General features: G+C 41.0%; 1 protein-coding gene, 1 long non-coding RNA gene and 1 pseudogene across 2 annotated transcripts; 2 read left to right on the top strand and 1 right to left on the bottom strand.

Annotated features, from left to right (window-relative positions):
* Positions 1 to 6,649: 6,649 nt before the first annotated feature.
* Positions 6,650 to 8,739, top strand: LOC149397891 (uncharacterized; annotated as a pseudogene).
* A 3,633-nt stretch (positions 8,740 to 12,372) lies between these two features.
* LOC149397892 (uncharacterized) lies at positions 12,373 to 13,428 on the top strand. The gene has a single exon (XM_089614378.1). The coding sequence runs from the start codon at positions 12,373 to 12,375 to the stop codon at positions 13,426 to 13,428; it is 1,056 nt and encodes a 351-aa protein (XP_089470504.1).
* Positions 13,429 to 16,636: 3,208 nt separating this feature from the next.
* On the bottom strand, positions 16,637 to 18,137 carry LOC149397893 (uncharacterized). The gene is made up of 3 exons (XR_016297261.1): positions 17,981 to 18,137; positions 17,256 to 17,369; positions 16,637 to 16,890 (listed from the first exon to the last, which is right to left on the bottom strand). It is a non-coding gene; the product is annotated as an uncharacterized LOC149397893 (long non-coding RNA).
* Between the last annotated feature and the right edge of the window lie 2,120 nt (positions 18,138 to 20,257).

The raw sequence follows: 20,257 nt of genomic DNA on the forward strand, positions 1-20,257 counted from the left end.
GAAATATTTAGCGATGTACATCTTCATCAAGCAAGAAATCGATTTCAAGTGAGAACTCCATCGGGTATCACCTTCTCTCTGTAAGGAACCAATTCGGTTACGCCCTTTTTCCAATTCCAAGCTCACCATTTTGAAGTAAATGAGCAATATTTGCAGTAGACGGAGCTTTTAACTGGTCATTGCACTTACATGATGCACCAACAATATTGACAATGGATTTCAACTTGATAAAAAAATATTGATGGACGGGAATAGCTTCTTTAGATGAAGCAACTAATGTTAATCGCAAAAAATGAGCAAAACAATTAACATAATAAACATAAGGGCATTCACTTGAAATTACCACTTGCAAGTCATTTCATTTCCCATGCATGTAAGTTGCACCATCGTAACCTTGCCCTCGGATAGATTGAACATCAAGATTATTAGTGAGAAGGATAGAAAAATAACCTTTTCAATGTCGACGCAGTGGTATTTTCGACATGAATAAGCCCAACAGAATGCTCTTGAACGCAACCATTCTTGTCAACAAATCTAAAAATAACTGACATTTGCTATTTTTTTAGATTCATCTTGCACTTCATCAACCATCATGCAATACTTTGAATCGCCAATTTCTCCCCGGGTGTAGTTTCTCATTTTATTTGCCAACACATATAAGACCTGCTTTTGCATTGTTAGTGATGTATATGAAGCATTTCGATGAGCTTTATCTAAAACTTCTGATATTTTATCATTATAGGAAGCTACTAAACTCAGCGGTTCTAAAACGTGTCCACGATTCTTTGATATTTTGGCCTCATCATGATATCTGAAAGAACATCCTTGAAAAGCAAGCCACCTAATAGCCTCAATAAAAGTTTTCACACGAAGTCTATTTTCTGCAATTTTTTGGGACGTGAAATTTTCATACCTTCTTACAATGTTTGATGGTTGATTCATGAGATCCATATATGTTTTCTCTGCATTTTTGTGTACATAATTTGAATATTTCCCGATATGCACCAACATTGCATCTCTCATCTTTTTTCATGTTGTAGATCCTTGTGCGGTGAATGCATCTAACCCAGGAGGCCCATCTTTCTTATAGAATAATAAACACGCTAAGCAAAAGACTGCATCTGCAGTAGGAGAATATTCTAACCATGACGGAAAAAGCTTAAACCAAGATGATTGAAAAATACGAGAATGTTTTTTCGTAGATTTTGGATAATTAAGAAGTATAAGTTGATACGGACCAGCTTTTAATAAAAGCTCTTCAAACTTCATCGCGCCTCTCTATGGGATATTCCCAAATATGTGATCATATTCTCGAATCAAGCTTTAGCAAGTTGATGTCGAATCCTTCTTTTGATTTTTATTCTTGATGACTTTCGAAGACGATCATTAGAATTTAACTCATCAATCGGATTTGATAGCTCACTAGAGGTTTCAACTTCAACATTCTTTCTTTTAAAGTATGGGTCGATTGCAGAAAACTTCATCTGTGAAAGATCTTAATTTTGTTAGATTTTATTATTATTATATAACGATTTTCTATTTTATTTATAACAATATTAAAGTGACCCATTGAATAACCTAATTGAAAATATTATGACCATGTTGTTAATGGACGTAATCCATGAGAATCTTATTGTAATAATAATAATAATAATAATAATAATAATAATAATAATAAAACAAATTGTAAATCGTAGCAAGATACTATAATTACAAGAAGTTAAATAGCTTAAAAAATGTATATGTTAATGAGAAAGCTTACTATCAATAATTTTCGCAAGTATCTTCAATCTTCTCCCAAGTATTTATTTTCTTCAAACACTACACATACCTCTTAATCGATCTCCCCTAGGCTGCAGAAATGCATGTCCCCTTGCAGGTGGAAGATTTATCATCTTTCAGCTTAATGTCCCTATACTAAATCATGTAATCTTGGTCAATAGTATCACTTGCGCTTGCACTGCTATAATATATCATGTAATCATGAGGTGGAAAATTTATCATCTTTCAGCTTAATGTCCCTATACTAAATCATGTAATCTTGGTCAATAGTATCACTTGCGCTTGCACTGCTATAATATATCATGTAATCAGGTGGAAGATTTATCATCTTTCAGCTTAATGTCCCTATACTAAATCATGTAATCTTGGTCAATAATGCCACTTGCGCTTGCACTGCTATAATATATCATGTAATCTTGGCCAATAGTGCCACTTCTAAAAAAAGAGTGATTCCAAAAAAATAAAATATTAGTAACATAAAAAGTGAAATAACAAAATAATATAAATTTATAAATTGACTTACACATGTGCATGTTTTGTCTTCTCATAATATTTTTTCCAATTATTTTGCTTACAATGTGTCAGAACTAGAAGTAATCTTTCAAACATTTTAAAAATGTGTTTATGTCTATTGTGTTATGAATTAGACTTAGTAGGGTATTTATAGAATTTTTTAAGTCCATGGGTTGAAGAGAAAAAGCAATGATTTTGATTGATAGGGAATTGAACTAAAATGTACCAAACTATCATTACTTAGAAACTAGTTTTTTTTTTTCTTTTGTGAATTGTGTTGCATTATTTTATTTGTGCATAGGGAGTTTAAATAAATTGTTACCATTTTTTCTTTCAGAGGCGTGCAAAATATTGTACCGTGATAATCATTCATCAAGTAGATAAATAGACACATCCCACTGCACTGATCGGGAGGGAGCGTTCGTAGTGAAGTTTTTGGGTATCAAACGGACCTCCCCAGAAGGTAATTTTAATGTGGCCAATTTCCCCTCTTTTGCAATCAGTTTCGCTACAGCACCTGCTGCTCAAGCTAATTGTCCAGCCTTTCCAAGTGTGATTTCTATGTTATGTATGGCCGTGCCTAAGGGCATAGGTAGGGTAGTTCCCATTTGTATAGGAACTTCTGTACCAGAAACAATGGTATCTCCAATTAGAGCCCCTCTGGGATGTAAAATATATCTTTTCTCACCACCCCCATAGTGTATGAGACAGATGTATGCATTTCGATTAGGGTCGTATTCTATAGTTACAATTTTACCATATATGTCTTTTTCATTCCGTCGAAAATCGATTTTATGGTATAGACGCTTATGACGTCCCCCTCTATGCCCTGCGGTAATGATTCATCTGGCATTACGACCTTTAGCACAACGATGCTGTCCATAGATCAAATTATTTCGTGGATTGGATTTCATTTGATTTAAGTTCCTTTCATTCTAAAAGGTGGAATATAATAACCCGGTTGAAGCGTAATCATCATACGCCTGTAAGGCTCAAGGGGGCTAATATTGAACACATATATAAGGTTAGTTTTGTAACATTTGTTATTGGCTTGTTTTATCAGACAACGGTTCTTTGCCAAGATGTATCTCAACGTGGTTCACATCTTGTTGATACATCTTGGCCGTTTTGATAAGAATATTGGATATTTTGTTGGCACTATATTTTAGGAAGTTTTCAAGTTTGCTGAATTTCTTTTATGCCCAAAAATCTGCAACAAATATTTTCTATACATGTTTATTTGGGAAACACTTATTCCATATTCATCTTTGCCTAAGATAAAGTCTGCCTTTAGTGGTTCTTCTTGCGCATTATTATTTATTACGGGTTCTAGAGCGTGTACGTTTTGTAGTATTCGTGTATCTCTATTTTGTTGGTTCCAATTATTCGTGAGTGATAGAGATTGCGTCTTTTGGGTGAGTATTTGAGCGAAAGTGATGGGATCTAAGATTCAGTGGGAATATGAGTAAAAATTGATAAGTTTGCAAAAGAGAAACGGGGTTGAGAGAGAAATGAAAAAAAGAGGCTGAATACTTTAGGTTTACATTGTGAAGTGCTTTTGAATAATACATCAAATAGGACTATAAATAGGCAAGATAATAAAAAGTTAAAGACTAAACTACCCTTACAATATAATAATAATAATAATATATTAATATCCCCCATCAAATTCACGATGCCACAACGGTAAACATCGAGAGTTTGCCAGACAAAAAGAAAAACAAACCGAAGCGCGAATATAGTGAGTGAGTCTTTGTGATATCTCTAAATGAGAGCTCAAAAGAATTTGAAATCTCCAAACAACCAATACGTATCTCCAAACAACCAATGCGAATCTCCAAACAACCAACGTGAAATCTCCAAAATCAATGCGAAATCTCCAAACAACTAATGTGAATCTCCAAAAGCAATGCAAAATCTGCAAACAACCAATGTGAATCTCCAAAACCTACCAAATAACCAATGTGAGATCCCCAAATAACTAATGCGAATTTTCAAAACCAACCAAATAGCTAATGCGAGATCCACAAACAACCGATGTGAATCCAAAAGCAACCAAACAATTAATTTAATACCCTAACAACCAAATGCTATTCTCCAAATAATCAAAGTGAATCATCCAATTAATAACTTAAACAACCAATGTGAGTTTCTCAAACAATTAACGAAATAAAACACTTAAACAACCAATGTGAAGTATCCAATTGACTCATGCAAAATCCCCAAATAAATACCTAAAACAACCCACTGCAAAATACCCAATACAAAAATAACAAATATCCATTACCATCAACCTAAACACCACTGCAAAATGACTTAATACCCATATAGCAAAATTTAAAAATACCAAATAACCATATAGCCCTAAATTGTAAAGCCAAATTGACAGTTCCATCGTTAACCCGACGGATAAACTTATAAGAATCAAAAGTCGAATCCCACCAACCATTGAAAATGTACCACTGATTGTCACGAATATTTTCTCAAAATATGGTGACGATCAAATGGTTGGTGAAAGCGCAATCACATTTTCGACTAGACTGGTTGGAGCTGTTGGAAAAACAAATTTGCAGTTCACCTCTTCACTCGACAGACCAACTTCAACAACACATAACACCATTTCCACCATTTAGAATGAACGACCATATGTCATGAACATTATGTTAAAATTACATGACCATCCAATGGTGAACGAAAGCAGAATTGAAATTTCAGTCTTTGATACCATGATAAGTTTGCAAAAAAGAAATGGGTTAAGAGAGAAACGGAAAAAAGAGGCTGAATATTACTTTAGGTTTACATAAGCATAATACATCAAAGAGGAATATAAATAGGCAAGATAATAAAAAGCTAAAGGCTAAACTACCCTTGCAATATAATAACAATAATAATAATAATAATAATAATAATAATAATAATAATAATAATAATAATAATAATAATAATAATAATAATAATAATAATAATAATAATAATAATAATATATTAATAGAAATCTCAGGTAATTATAGAAAAATTACTCGTAACAGGTGATCATTAAGATAAGACCGGTATGCACATAACTATTTGATTTACTTTCCGATGGGAAATAACCCTCTCGTATTGTATGATCTTTCATATATTGCATGCAAACATCTTGTCACACACTGTGCATCATCATTGTGCGTGACATCTTGTCTATGTGTAATCAAAATGTCAATTGGTATCAAAGCGAGCACCTAGATATTTTGGAGGGGTTTTCTTGTGCGTCTAATCTATTTCTGTTTTAAAATATAAAATCTCATAGAATTTGGATTTATTAGTCATCCATCGGTGCTTGATGGGACAAACTACGCCTATTTGAAGGCACATCGAATGATCGCCTTTCTTAAGTCTATTAACAACAAGACTTGAAAAACTGTTATAAATGGCTGGACTCCTCCCATTGTCAAAGCAACTTATGGATTGAAATATAAGAAACCTGGAAAGGATTAGAATGATGCAGAAGATGAAGCTGCTCTTGGAAACTATCATCGTCTTAATTCCATTTACAATGATATTTTTAAAAATGTATTCATGCTCATCTACTCTTGCATCAACACTAAAGAAGCTTTGGAAATTCTCAAAGTGGCCCAGGAGGGAACATCCAAAGTTTGCATGTCTAACATGATTGATGAAGTGTATGCCTTCACAATATTGCCAATGATCTTGTTTTAGTGCAAAAAACGACAAGGCAAACAATAATTCAATGGTCCGAGCCCACAATTAAAACATTTAAACTCAAAGACATGTCCGTGCCAAGACCTTCTCGGCACCAAATACTCGCCCGGCATGAAGAAATTAAGCACTCGGCCAACCAAAAGTGATAACCACTCGGCCATCATGAGAAAGTGATTATTCACTCGGCCGCCAAAGAAAGTGAACAACCACTTGGCTGCCAAAGAAAGTGACCAACCACTCGTCCGCCAAATAAAGTGATCAACCACTCGACCGCCAAAGAAAGTGACCAACCACTCGGCCGCCAAAGGTTGTGACCAACCACTCGGCCGGGGGAGAGAAATGGACATCTCAACCTCTCATCCAAACAAGACCACCCTTCCACTCGGCCATCTATCACTCATCCGTCACTACCAAACTCATCAACTACTATAAGTATCATATCTACTCACAACACAAGGTAAGTCCTCTCAACTTGTCAAAACTCTACGGAATTGAGACCACGACTCTTTCTCTATCTAAAAAATATAGAGACGAGCACTATCGTTCACTAAGAATGCAACACAAACACGACAAATATTGAGCGTCGGAGCGCGCATTAGGGAAAACCCCTCCGCGTCCCTCTAGGTCACGTTTCTTGTCTTTTCAGGCGAAGTACATGAGAAACACGAAGAACCCGAAGATCGTAAGGAGCCCAAAGAACACGATGAACTGGAAGGACTCGATGAATACGAAAAAAAGTGAAGAACCCAACGATCGCGAAGAACTCCAAGAACACGACGAACCCGAAGAACTCGATGAACGCGACGAACGCGAAGAACACGAAGGCCAGCTATTGATGAAGTCCAACCTACCTACGTGCGGTCATAGGGTCCGAACTTAGATCGAACCACGGACGGTTTTAAGTGTCAACCAAAAAACGCGGTTAACAAGTCTTTTGTTGGGAGAGAAAATGTAGGATGAAAAGCTTATGATGAAGATTCTGAGATCTTTGCCGAAAATATTTGATACGAAGGTGACTGCTATCAAGGAGCTCAAGATATCCCAAGATGATGCTTGATGAACTAATCGACTCTTTATTAACAATTGAAATGTCCATTGATGTCAAGCTTTATAAAAAAGAGCAAAAGGGTTACTTTCAATACTAGCGTATTGAAGTTAGGGAGAATAGCTAACTAATATTGACGATGATAATTTTTGTAAGTCTATTGCTCTCTTTGGCAAGAAGGTCCTGGGATCTAAGAATAATGTCTCTTCAAAGACAATCAACAACAAATACCAATCTGTAATAATGTCTCTGATAAAAATATAAAAAAAAAAATTAATTAAATTTTTCTTCTAGTCCTTATGTAAATGCCATTTTCTATACACGAAAAAAAGTTATTAAAACTAGAATTAATGACATTTTTAGTCCCTGAACTGTGTCGTGTGTAACAAGTTGGTCCTTCGGCGAAAAAAAACTGCAGGATCGATACCTGATGAATGTGAGAAAATCACGTTTGATCCTTCTGTCTAATTAATCGTCTATTTAGACGGAAATTTGCTGACGTGGCTTGATCGATTAGGATAGCTAAGTAATTTCATATTTCAACCGATTAAATGTAACCAACAATGCCGTCCTTTCATTTTCTACCTACTTTGACCAAGTCTTTTTCTTCTACATTTGAAAACACACACCATACTTCTTCTCATTCGCTGGTTTTTCTGAACCAAGGGGCAAAATCGGCAGCTCAAGGCCGATCTCACCCAGTTCTTCTTCCTCGCCCAGCCGCTTCGTGGCCGTGCGTTGGAGTTCGGCGCTCGGGTCCCGCATCCTCGCGCTCGGGGACCCACGACGAAGGACGGCACTCCTTGAGCCCGGTGGTCTCTTCTCCTGACGACGCACAACGGCCCAGCCCGACGTCGTCCACTTCTCCACCGCGCGCTGGAGACGACCCTTAGCGTCCAGATCCGGACCGCGCACGTCACAATCTCCGCACCTTCGAGCTCGAAGGTCGCGCTTGGCCACTCTTCCCCATCTTCCTCGACCCAGGAGCGGCACGGCCAGATCTCGTGCGTCGAGCGCTCGTTGCTTTTGGGCTCGGGGGTCGCGCTCGGTCGGGATCCCTCATCGCCGGGCTTTTAGGTTCTGAGGGCGATATCGGGGAGCTGGAGAGAGGCGACGGCGATGGAGGAGGAGAACAGAGCGGCGGCGGAGACCAGAGTCCAGCCGCTGAGCCTGAGATTCGACGAGAAGATGGGCGTGGAATCGAAGCTGAACGGATTCAGCGGATTCAGAGGAGTTCTGTACGCCATGAGGAACGTGAGCTCTCTGCTGATCATGATCCTCCTCCACGGCGTGGTGTGCTCGTGGTGGCCAGAGGCGGCGGGGATCCGATCGCCGTCGACGATGACGGACGGGAGGTCGGGGTTAATGGCGGCGACGGCGAGGCTTCAGCAGAGAGTGGCGGCGGAGGAGGCGTCGGAGGAGGGAGGACGGGGATGGTGATGTACGAGTTCCGGTGAGCGAAGGCGGCGATGGAGGAGTTGGAGAGGGTTTGCTCCGCGGCGGCGGAGGAAGATGAGGTTAGGGTTGCGGCGGAGAGTGTTAGGGTTTGGTTCGTCGAGCTCAGGTCCGGCGCGGAGAGAATCGTTGGGCAGCTCGATGACTTGTTCGATGAGATTGTCGAGGGAAGGAAAGGCTCTTGGATTTTTGCAGCCATAGATAGGGAAAGAGCCATTGAAGGAGACACACAGGTTCAGAGAATGATCATCATAGAAACAGAGAGATTCAGAAAAGAAAACAGAGATTGTTTGTCTAGTAGAACGTGATTAATTATTATTAATTTGTAATAGCGACAGACTTTCCATATAGGGGCGAAACAATTAAAACAGGGGAAAAACCGTAACTATCCTAATCGATCAAGCCATGTCAGCAAATTTCCGTCTAAATAGACGATTAATTAGACAGAAGGATCAAACGTGATTTTCTCACATTCATCAGGTATCGATCCTGCAGTTTTTTTTCGCCGAAGGACCAACTTGTTACACACGACATAGTTCAGGGACTAAAAATGTCATTAATTCTTAAAATTACTAGTTTCTTCAAACAAACTAGAAAATAAATTAAATGAGATAAATATATCTAAATAAATAAAAATTTATTTTTATTTATTATTTTTTAGTGTGATGTACTGTACCTTATATTTTTTTTGCTAAGTATATACATTTATATATATACATTTTTTTTGCTAACTTTTGTAAATTTTAAATAAATAGTTATTATGGTGATATTGTATTGTTTGAATGTTTTTAGCATTCTATTTATGCCGTTGGAGACTAATGATTTATTTACTATTATGAACAACTATTAATGTCTTTTTGGATTTGTCAATAAAATCTTGTAATTATTACTTAATTTACCAAAGGTTAGTTATATCGAAAAATTTGAGTTTTCATAGTGTATTATATATCTATTGAACCCTTACAATAATTGTTAAAATTATACATACCTGGAGAAGGAGGTTGGGTATCAAAGGTGGGCACGATCTTGGTGTCGTGAAAAAAAGGTACGATATCATGATGAACAATAATGTGGAGTCATTGAATGCAATCAACGTTAAGCCTAGAGAGTTTCTTATTTCAAAGTTGTTCGACTGATTGCAGGAAAGAAGTCTAGGATGGTATCACGAATGTAGAGAGGTGGTAGCAAAAACAACAACGTTACTGACTAAAGTGGCCCAGAAGAAACTTGAGACTAACTCTGCTGCAGCTTGTGGAATGTCGGTATGTTGATCTTTTTTTCGTACTGTGTTCTAATTGTAGCCATATAAGTTATCTACAATTTGTAGTGATTGTAGACATTGACGTCCACAATTGGTAGTGATTGTAGACATTGATATCTACAATTGTGGTGATTGTAGACATTAAAGTCTATAGCTGTAGACATTGAAGTCTACATTTACATGTATTTGTAGACATCTACATCTACAGTTTTAGTCATATGTCTACACTTACATAACTTAATCTTATTATTATTCTTCTGTTGTAGGTGAGGCCATCATCATACCTTGAGTTTGAGGCAGGTAACAGAGAGGGGAAAACGTGGGCTGTGTAGTTACACGAAAAAACATGCTCGTGCTGAGAATTTCAACTTGATAGTTTCATATGTGCTCATGGTATTGCTGCGTGTGGACATCGTAATCTTTCGCTTGAATGCTATATTTCGCCTTACTATAGTACAAAGTACTAGAGGGCAAGTTATGCAGGTTTCCACCATCCCCATGGTAATATTCAGACGTGGATTATTTCCCCCGAGGTCGCAAATTTCGTAATTCAGCCTCCGACACACAGAGCACGTGCCGTCGGTAGACCGAGGAAGAGACAGATACCTTCTCAAAGAGAAGAGCCTATTCGTAGGAAGTGTTCGCGATGTGGAGAAGTTGGTCACAACCGGACTACATGCAGCAGTCTAGTTCCTTTGTCCGAAAGGAATTGATAAATTATTTGGTTTGGAACTTGGAGTGTATTTAATCTTTTTTTGGAGCTAGGAGTGTAATTTCTCTGTTTGGAGCTTGAATGACTAATTATATGTGAGAATTTATTACATTATGTCTTTTTTACGTCTTGAATGCAGTACATGAACTCTACAATTTATAGTGATTGTAGAAATTGACGTCTACAATTGGTAGTGATTGTAGACATTGATGTCTACAATTGTGGTGATTGTACACATAAAATGTCTACAATCAGTTCAAATTGTAGACATGGATGTACACAATTGTAGACATAGCCATAACAAAATATAAGATAGTTTTAGGCATTCAAACTCCAAATTGTGATACAAAACCATACCAAAATATATAGTAGTTTTAGGCATTCAAGCTCCAAATTGTCATACAAAACCATACAAAAATATAAAACATAGTTTTAGAAGTAACTTCATAGTTTAAGATTTGAGTTCATATAAATATAAATATCCTAACCCAAAATTGTCGGAAACTCATCATCATATTCGGAGTCGGTCGCAAGTTTCACCGCCCCATGATGGTATAAATCGATCGTGAGCTTAAGCCTAAACATGCTGATGAGGGATGCATCTAAAGCAGACATGTGTATGCCGTGGTTTAAGTACTCAACTGCTTTGGTCACGAACATGCCATAATCCCCTCTGCAAATATATATGTTAGTATAGTGTAAAAAAAATACGCAAGAATTCTAGCGGAAGGCATTACCCATTCTCTTATTGTGTCATTTCATCATGGTCCTCAACAATGAACGCCGCCGAGCTTGTGTCTTCGATGCCCAATCCGTCGAAAGCATTAATCGAACACAGAACAATTGGGATGATTTCAGCGAGTCTGAGCACGTGTGTCTTGATGGATTTGTGGCTCATTTTGCTCTTGGATATGTAGTCGTAGACCGTTAGCTTTCGTGACTTAAGATGAACTACCACAAGGACCTAATGGGACAACTTCTTGATACAACAAGGCACGTAGATATTGTGAGATTAATAAGCTCAACTTGGTGAGCAAGTCTTTACAAACTTGGGGAGCAAGCAAACTTGATGAGCAAGTAAACTTGATGAGCAAGGATACTTGATGAGCAAGGATTTTAATGTAGTATTTCATTTCCTATAAATAGCCATAGTTGTATGCATTTTATTTTAACTCAAAACTTGTATTTGACATATTATCTTCCAAACAAAGAGAAAGAACTTTTCTCCCAATATAGTGTTCTTATTATTCTCCTTTCAACTCTTTATCATTGCTTTGGTAACGATCTTATATTTGGAACCAACATTTGGTATCAGAGCCTATGCCGAAGTACATGGAGTCACCTAGCAAATCCACCATAGGAGACACGACGGCGACGAAGATCGGGAAGGAAGGAAACGTGACGCTCAACTATCTGATGCTCAAGAAGAGAAACTACTCAGTATGAATCTACAGGTGCAAGGCGTTTGGGAGGCATTGAAGATGCTGGTGAATCTGCAGGCGCAAGGCATTTGGGAGGCATTAGAAGATGGAGTTGTCGAAGTGCGCAAGGATAGAATGGCTCTCGCCGCCATCTATCAGGGAGTTCCGGAAGATGTCCTTCACATGATCGCGAGAAGGATTCCGCAAAAAAGGCGTGGGAGACGTTGCGGACGATGCACATGGGCGCAGACCGCGTCAAAGAAGTAAAGGTTCAAACCTTATAGAGCGAGTTCGAGGTTCTCCGTATGAGAGACGGTGAATCTGTGGACGAGTTGCCATGAAGCTTACATCCATTGTAACAGGTATCCGCTCGCTAGGTGAACAGGTGGACGAGACCAGCGTGGTCAAGAAGTTCTTGAGAGCGGCACCTCACAGGTACATGTAGATCGTAACGTTGATCGAGCAGTTCGGTGACCTCAAGACTATGTCAGTCGAGGAGGTTGTCGGTTGTCTAAAAGTCCACGAGGAGAGGCTTCGGGGCTATGGCGACAAGGAAGAGGAAAAGCACCTCCTGCTCACGCATGAAGAATGGATGGCCAAGCCTAAGAAGAACCATGGAGTCGAGTCTTCTTCCACCTCGTCGAGGCGTGGCGGGTACGGCGGAGATGGCCGACCACGTGGTAGAGGCCGAGGACGAGGGCAAGGTCGAGACATGCGAGGTCACGGAAGCAGCGCACACCGTCAGGAAGGCACCACGACCCGAAGAGACAAGAGCACGGTGAAGTGCTATAATTGTCAGAAGCTCGGACACTACGCATCGGAGTGCCGCAACAGGAACCACGGCGAGGAAGCGAATCTGATGAGATTCCTTGAAGACGAGCAACCCGCACTCATGTTCACCAAGCAGATAGTGAACTTGAAAGTGCGCAGGGATGAACACGAGACGAGCGTCGTAGGCGAGGGAGACGCCAAACCCGGGCGAGAACCGGTCAGAGAAAAGACCGACCTGGAGGAGCCAGTCGATGCAGAGTCGAGCCCGGAACCCGAGCTGATGATGGCCGAGAAGAGGCCCAGCCCAGAGAAGACGGCCACCGAGACACTGATGCTTGTCGAGGACAAGGTTATTTTTAACCTCCCCAGAGACGGAGAAGAGAAAGTCTATACCGACGTTTGGTATTTAGACAATGGTGCGAGCAACCACATGACGGGAGACCGAGCTAAGTTTGAAGAGCTCGATGAGAAGATCACAGGGAACGTGAAGTTTGGCGATGAATCAATCGTCGAAATCAAAGGCAGAGGATCCATCCTGTTCCAGGGTAAAAACGGGGACCAATGCCTACTGACCCAGGTGTACTACATCCCGAAGCTGAAGAGTGACATCATCAGCCTTGGTCAGGTGACAGAGGTCGGAAACACAGTGGTGCTAGCCGGCTCGTACTTAAAGATGTGGAACAGTAGTGCTGGCCTGTTAATGAAGGTGAAGAGAACGCCAAACAGGTTGTACAAGTTACTCTTGGAGATAGGCCAACCTGTCTGCTAAATGGCGTCCCTAGCAGACCCGGCTTGGTTGTGGCACGCCACCTTACTGCACCGTACACGCTTCAGCAGAACGGTGTGGTGGAGAGAAGAAACCGCACTGTGATGGACACAGCAAGGAGTTTGCTGAAAAGCATGGAAGTCCCGGCAAGGTTATGGGGAGAAGCAATTAGACACGCAGTCTATCTACTCAACCGCTTGCCGACAAAGGCGCTAGGCGAGCGCACCCCTTACCAAGCATGGAAAGGGAAAAAACCTCATCTGGAGCATTTGAAGGTCTTTGGGTGCACCGCACATGTGAAGACTGTAGGACCACACCTCAAGAATCTCGATGATCGGAGTATTCCGATGGTGTACCTTGGCGCTGAAGAATGGAGCAAGGCGCACAGGTTTTACGACCCCCGACGCGGCAAAGCGCATGTGAGCAGAGACGCCGTGTTCGAAGAGGAGAAGAAATGGGACTGGCGCGATGAGAAGGGAGAGCCCGAACAAAACTCAGTGGAGTTCATCCTCGAAGAGGCAGAAACGGTCGAGCAGGAAAAGGGGGAAAGTCCCAGCCAAGGACCAACAATGTCCAGCTCAACGAAAACTAGCTCCCTTGGAACCAGCTCACCACTAGGCTTGCACAACCCAGGATCAAGGATGAGCACCCCGATACCAGAGAGTTCTAGCTCAGGAAGAACCATCTCAGGAGACTCGTTAATCAAGGACGGACCAAGAGGGTTCCGTCCCCTATCTGATGTCTATGGAGAAGCAAGAGAGCTTGAGTTGAGCTCAGATGAGCTTTTGTTGCTTAGTGAAGAGGAACCAGCTAGCTATCGCGAAGCAGCCACTGAGAAGGAATGGCATGAAGCAATGGAGATAGAGCTAGAGTCCATTGAGAAGAATCAAACATGGGAGCTAGTCGACCTTCCAAAAGGTCACAAGTCCATTGGTCTGAATTGGGTCTATAAGCTCAAGAAGGATTCAGAAGGCAAGGTCCTCAAGCACAAAGCCAGATTGGTCGCAAAAGGATACGTGAAGAAGAAGGAAGTTGACTTCGAGGAAGTTTTTGCTCCAATAGCCAGACTTGACACAATCAGGTTGATCTTAGCCCTCGCAGCTCATCGAGGCTGGAAAATCCATCACCTGGACGTCAAATCGGCATTCCTAAATGGTGAATTGGAAGAAGAAGTCTACGTTGGTCAGCCAGAAGGCTTTATAGATCAGACTGCAGAGCACAAGGTGTACAAGTTGTCGAAATCCCTGTATGGATTGAAACAAGCACCACGTGCATGAAACACTCGACTCGACAGGAGTATGAAGAGTCTTGGGTTCAAGAAGTGCTCTCAGGAGCAAGCAGTCTACACGAGGAATAACGGAGAGGATGCCCTCATCGTCGGTGTATACGTCGACGACCTGATCGTGACTGGATCCATTGCAGAAGGCATAAACGGATTCAAGGAGAAAATGATGAAAGAGTTTGAGATGAGCGACCTCGGACTACTTTCATACTACCTTGGCATCGAAGTCGATCAAAAGAAGGAATGCATCACGTTGAGATAGACGGCCTATGCGAAGAAGATCTTGAAGCAGTTGGAGATGGCAGATTGCAACCCGAGCAAGTACCCGATGGAAGCAAAGTTGCAACTCGGGAAGGATGAAAAAGGAATCCCAGTGGATCCCACAGAGTATAGGCGTGTCATCGGGTGCCTCAGGTACCTAACCCACACCCGACCTGACATCTCATATGCAATGGGCATGATGAGTCATCACATGGAGAAGCCTACTAGTCTACACCAGCAAGCAGTGAAGCACATCTTTCGTTATGTGAAGGGAACGATGAGCTACGGGATCCAATATGGAAGAGGAAGTGAAGCTGAAGAACTGGTCGGTTTTACCGATAGTGATCTAGCCGGTGATGTCGATGGCAGAAAACGTACCGGAGGGATGGTGTCACGACCCGCGAGCGTCGTCACCTCGCCCGCAAGCCGCGACTCGACGGAACCAACATCACGTAGCGGGAGCATAACATATATGAATAATATAATGTAAACAAAACATTTAAAGTAAATACATAATTTACAAAACATATAATATACGAAATACGATATTATTAAAAGTGCGGAAACGTTTACAACAAAAGTGGTTATCGGAAATCTCGGGAAATTTTTCGTTTTTCTTTTAGAACTAGAAGTCGTATATCGACCCTTATACATACATATATATGTACATAAAAGCTCCCGACTTTACATATATACACGAGATATTATTTAAGGAAGAGTCGATATTATTCAAAACATTATATATATAGAGGTCTACTTCCCGAGCCAGAACCCATAGCCCGTAGGTCAAGAGATACGCGTTCCGTCTCAGTTTCCTTCTTGGTCGTCTACATTGCCGCCTTGCCCTTATCTACATTACCAAGGGACATAAAACTATGAGTCGAATGACTCAGCAAGCGGGAGTCTAGCCTATGAAAGAAAAGCAGCTAATGCAAAGCATATGACGTGCGAACAAGCAAACAAGAATGCAGGATGCAGCTATCACCTAAAAGTGACTAATGAGCGCGCATCCTAGAATACTAGCCGTCCCGCAAGGTTATACACTCCACACTGCTATAACCTCTGGTCCGACTAGAGACCAGTTTTCAACTTCGAGCAGCAGTCGTCAACTGATCTAAGTTTTAACACATGTCTGGGATCCACTAGTGGTACTTCCTTCATCATGACGTCAGCGCCACTGGTCTCTGGCATAGTGAGCTCGCGAATCGCGACCATCACCCACTACGCCCCGGTGTGCTCAAGGCAGCTTCCGGTGAGTCTTCCAGCAAGCAATGAACTCGCGATGCGCGACCTTCACCCATTGCTTCGAGTACTCGGCGCACGGACCGACATGGCCCGCCAAGCACAAGTCAGGGACTTGTGAGTACCACCGACACGAGTTTAAAGTTTGGGTACACTGCAGCTAGCAGCGTACACGTTAAACTTATATACGGAAGAGCGTGACGGGATAAACCCCGAAAGAAATTATTGTTTCCCTTTGAAGCTCGTTTAGTGTTTTAAGTTGAAAGCTCGAAATGTGACTTTCGAACTCTCTACTCTCGATTGAATTTGAGAGTCTATCGCTCTTCCGTCCTCTCGATTCTAACCTACTTCCTAGAGTTAGAAGAGAAGTCTATCCACACACAAAGCAAACAAGGCTGGTTCAAGTTAGCGTTTGAACCTAACGGGCGAACCCGAGCTAAGGTTTCAAGCAAGAGTGGCCGAAGCCTTAATCTTCGAGTTTATTCATTTTTAGGCCTTTACCTACTCTTGTTTACTAGCAAGCATATGCACAATCAAGCAGGATTATACCCTTGGTAAGTAGTTGACTTATGTCTCCACACTTACCCGGAATTGTTCGATAGAACGCTTGACAAGTCCTGAAGACGTCTTGCTTCACACGTTCTTTGAGGCACCTGGCGCTTGTCGAAACGTCGGAAGAACTATCATCCGGAGTTGAACATTCATTAGTTATTGGATTCGAGTTTACTTAAAGAGAGTAGGGTTCGTTGTCGGGATTAGAGTCGGTTCGGAATTCGAGAATTTAATTTATTATTCCCCGGTTTTTCGGAGGTTTATTCAAGACTCGCGTATCCTCATATCGAGAGTGATACGAGATAATGTTCAACGAGTAATCACGAGTCTTAAATAAATCGAATAATCCGAATTAAAAATAACCGAGAATTCCAAACGAATAATTAAATTAAATTCATAAACATTATTAAATAAATAATTCTAAATTATTTATTTAAATACTGAAAGTACATATATAAGAGTATTTAAACGCTGTAAGCGATTTAAAACTCACGAGTTAATCGAGCTTTATTTCGATAACTCTATCAACTTGAGATCTTCAGAGGCTAATCTCGACGCTCTCGACTCGTCTGGTTCCCGTCCGTTCGTCAATGTCTGTAAATCAAACCTGGAACCCAACGACGAGTTAACATCTTAAAACCAAATTCCGATATCACATAACTCAAAACCCGAACCCATAACCCAATCAAGCGAACTCAACAAAAATCCAACTGACCGGAAACGACCACAAAACTCAACCACCCGAGGCTCAGAAATAATCACCCATAACAAACAGACCGAATCAGCCAATGATAAAGTCCACGGTCAAACATATCTTCATCAAAGCCAAACAAACAAATGACCAAACCAAACACATCAAACAACTCACGGCCAAAACAACTACCAAGCTAAACAATTTCCAAAATCCTTCAATCATCACAGCCTCTCCTAATTCCAGGAATGAAATCACTTCAACAACAAATTCATATATCCAGAAACACCAATTAACTCGCAGAATCAAAAAGCCCCAATATCAAACCCTAGTTCATCATTTTCGGCCAAATTAGGAAAAAACCGAATCAAAACTTCAAATTCAGGTTACAAACAACATCAATCGAGTTCAATGAACGATAAAAACCAATCAATTTAACCGAAATCAACTCGGATTCAGAAATCCCCAATTCAGAATTTCAAACCCTAATTTCTCAGAAAAATCAATTGGGTTTAGCTTGTTCTTACCGAAATTCTCACGAATTCGGTGTCCTCGTCGCTCGATTGTGTGTTCCCGGCGTCTACTTCCTTGGCGGCGGTCACGGCGAGCTCGCGGCGGCGATGTGTCGCTCGGTCTACGCGCGCGCGGTGGCTCAGCGATCGGTGACGCGCGAAGGCGAGAGAGAGAGAGACGAGTGAGAGGTGGCGATGGCGACGTCGGGGGCTCGGCGGCGCTGTGCTTCCTCGGGCCGGAGCGCGCGGTGGTGCTCGGTGCTGGGTGATGGCGCGCGAAGGAGAAGAAGAAGAAGAGAAGGAGAAGAACGAGGGTGATGGCGGTGATGATGGTTGTCGGCGACGAGCAGAGGAGCGGCCGAGAGTTTTTTTTTTTCCTTTCTTTCTTCTTTTTTTTTTCTCTGGTTCGCTCGTTGGTGTGGGTGTCGGCCGAGTGAAGCGTGAGGAAGAAGAAGAAAATAGAGAAGAGAGAGAGAAGGGTGAGGTGGCAAGGATTTGAGGAGGAAGTGGCCATGTGGCACCCTCATACATTGCCACGCGTGCATATGTGGACCAATCCCATTCTGCCACAACTCTCTCAAATCAACCCCAGCTTCTCTTTTTCTTTCACTTTCGTCCTTCAAAATATTGCATATAAGTCCTTTCAAAATAAACTCTCACAATCCTGTCCTTAATTAATTAAAAATAATCTTGAAAAATAACCGAGAAAATTATTATTATTTCTCGTTATTTTGAATTTATTTAAGGGATTTCGGAATTCATTCTTTACTCTTGAGATTTTTAAATCTCCGAGTATGTTTCGAATAATAATATTGGATTACTCGAATATTCTCATTCCGAAATTTCATCGACCTTAAATATTATCATATTCCAAGATATTTAAAATTTAAGGACGTCTCATATGCAACAAGAATTTGAATTAAAACTCGTCCATTTTATTCAAATTCACAAGTCGAGCGGTTACAAAAGTTTATACATTACAGATGGCATACTATCTCAACGTGAATTTGATCACCTGGCAATCTCAGAAGCAACAAACTGTGGCTCTATCTTCCTGTGAGGCTGAGTTCATGGCAGCGACCGCAGCAGCGTGTTAAGCATTGTGGCTGAGAAGTTTATTGAGTGAAGTGACTGGAGCCGAGCAGAAACCAGTGACTCTCTACGTGGATAACAAGTCTGCAATCGCACTGATGAAAAACCCGGTGTTCCATGGACGCAGTAAGCATATCGACACCCGCTTTCACTTTATTCGCGAGTGTGTGGAGAAGCGAGAGATCATCGTGGAATTTGTCAGCACCAGAGAGCAACGTGCGGACATACTCACCAAGGCTTTGGCAAGAGTAAAATTCGCAGAGATGAGAGAGCTGTTCGGCGTGAAGAACCTCGAACCAAGTCAAGCTTAAGGGGGAGAATGTGAGATTAATAAGCTCAACTTGGTGAGCAAGTCTTTACAAACTTGGGGAGCAAGCAAACTTGATGAGCAAGTAAACTTGATGAGCAAGGATACTTGATGAGCAAGGATTTTAATGTAGTATTTCATTTCCTATAAATAGCCATAGTTGTATGCATTTCATTTTAACTCAAAACTTGTATTTGACATATTATCTTCCAAACAAAGAGAAAGAACTTTTCTCCCAATATAGTGTTCTCATTATTCTCCTTTCAACTCTTTATCATTGCTTTGGTTGGTCTTATATTTGGAACCAACAGATATAATCAACCTCCACCAACGGCCATGAATAGAGTTGACACTCAATATCAGCAGTGATGTAGTCCAAGATGCGGGTTTCCTTCTTCCAGTTAAATTCATCCTTGTCGATGCACACTTTCCATTTGTCATACGCCTTATCGGCATAACTATAGAAAACCCGTCCATTATGGTGAACTTCTGTGACATGTGATCATACTTCCGCTTCTTGCCCAAGTAGTACATAGCAATGTCGATATGCTGCAACAAACAAAAGAAATAGAAGTCTACAATTACACTACAATCCAGCAAATTGTAGAATTGTAGACATATAAGTCTACAATTATATAACTGTACACATATGTCACACTATAATTACACTTACCTCGTCATTCAGCCATGCCGCCGATGTCCAGAGAGTATCAAAGAAGGTTTTGCTAGTGATGACATGTACGTTAAAGTTCCAATTTCTCGGAAAGCGCTCACTGTCCTTCTTGTAAACTGCGGCACCGGCCGGCAATGATTTGTAATTTTTCTGAAACCCGACCTCAATCCAACTTTCCATGATAATAGTCTCTTTATCGGTTGGCACAATGAAAATACTA

The sequence above is a fragment of the Urtica dioica genome, chromosome 5, assembly GCF_054948205.1.
Source record: "Urtica dioica subsp. dioica isolate 48M chromosome 5, U.dioica_male_clone48M_v1_H2, whole genome shotgun sequence".
Taxonomy (NCBI): domain Eukaryota; kingdom Viridiplantae; phylum Streptophyta; class Magnoliopsida; order Rosales; family Urticaceae; genus Urtica; species Urtica dioica.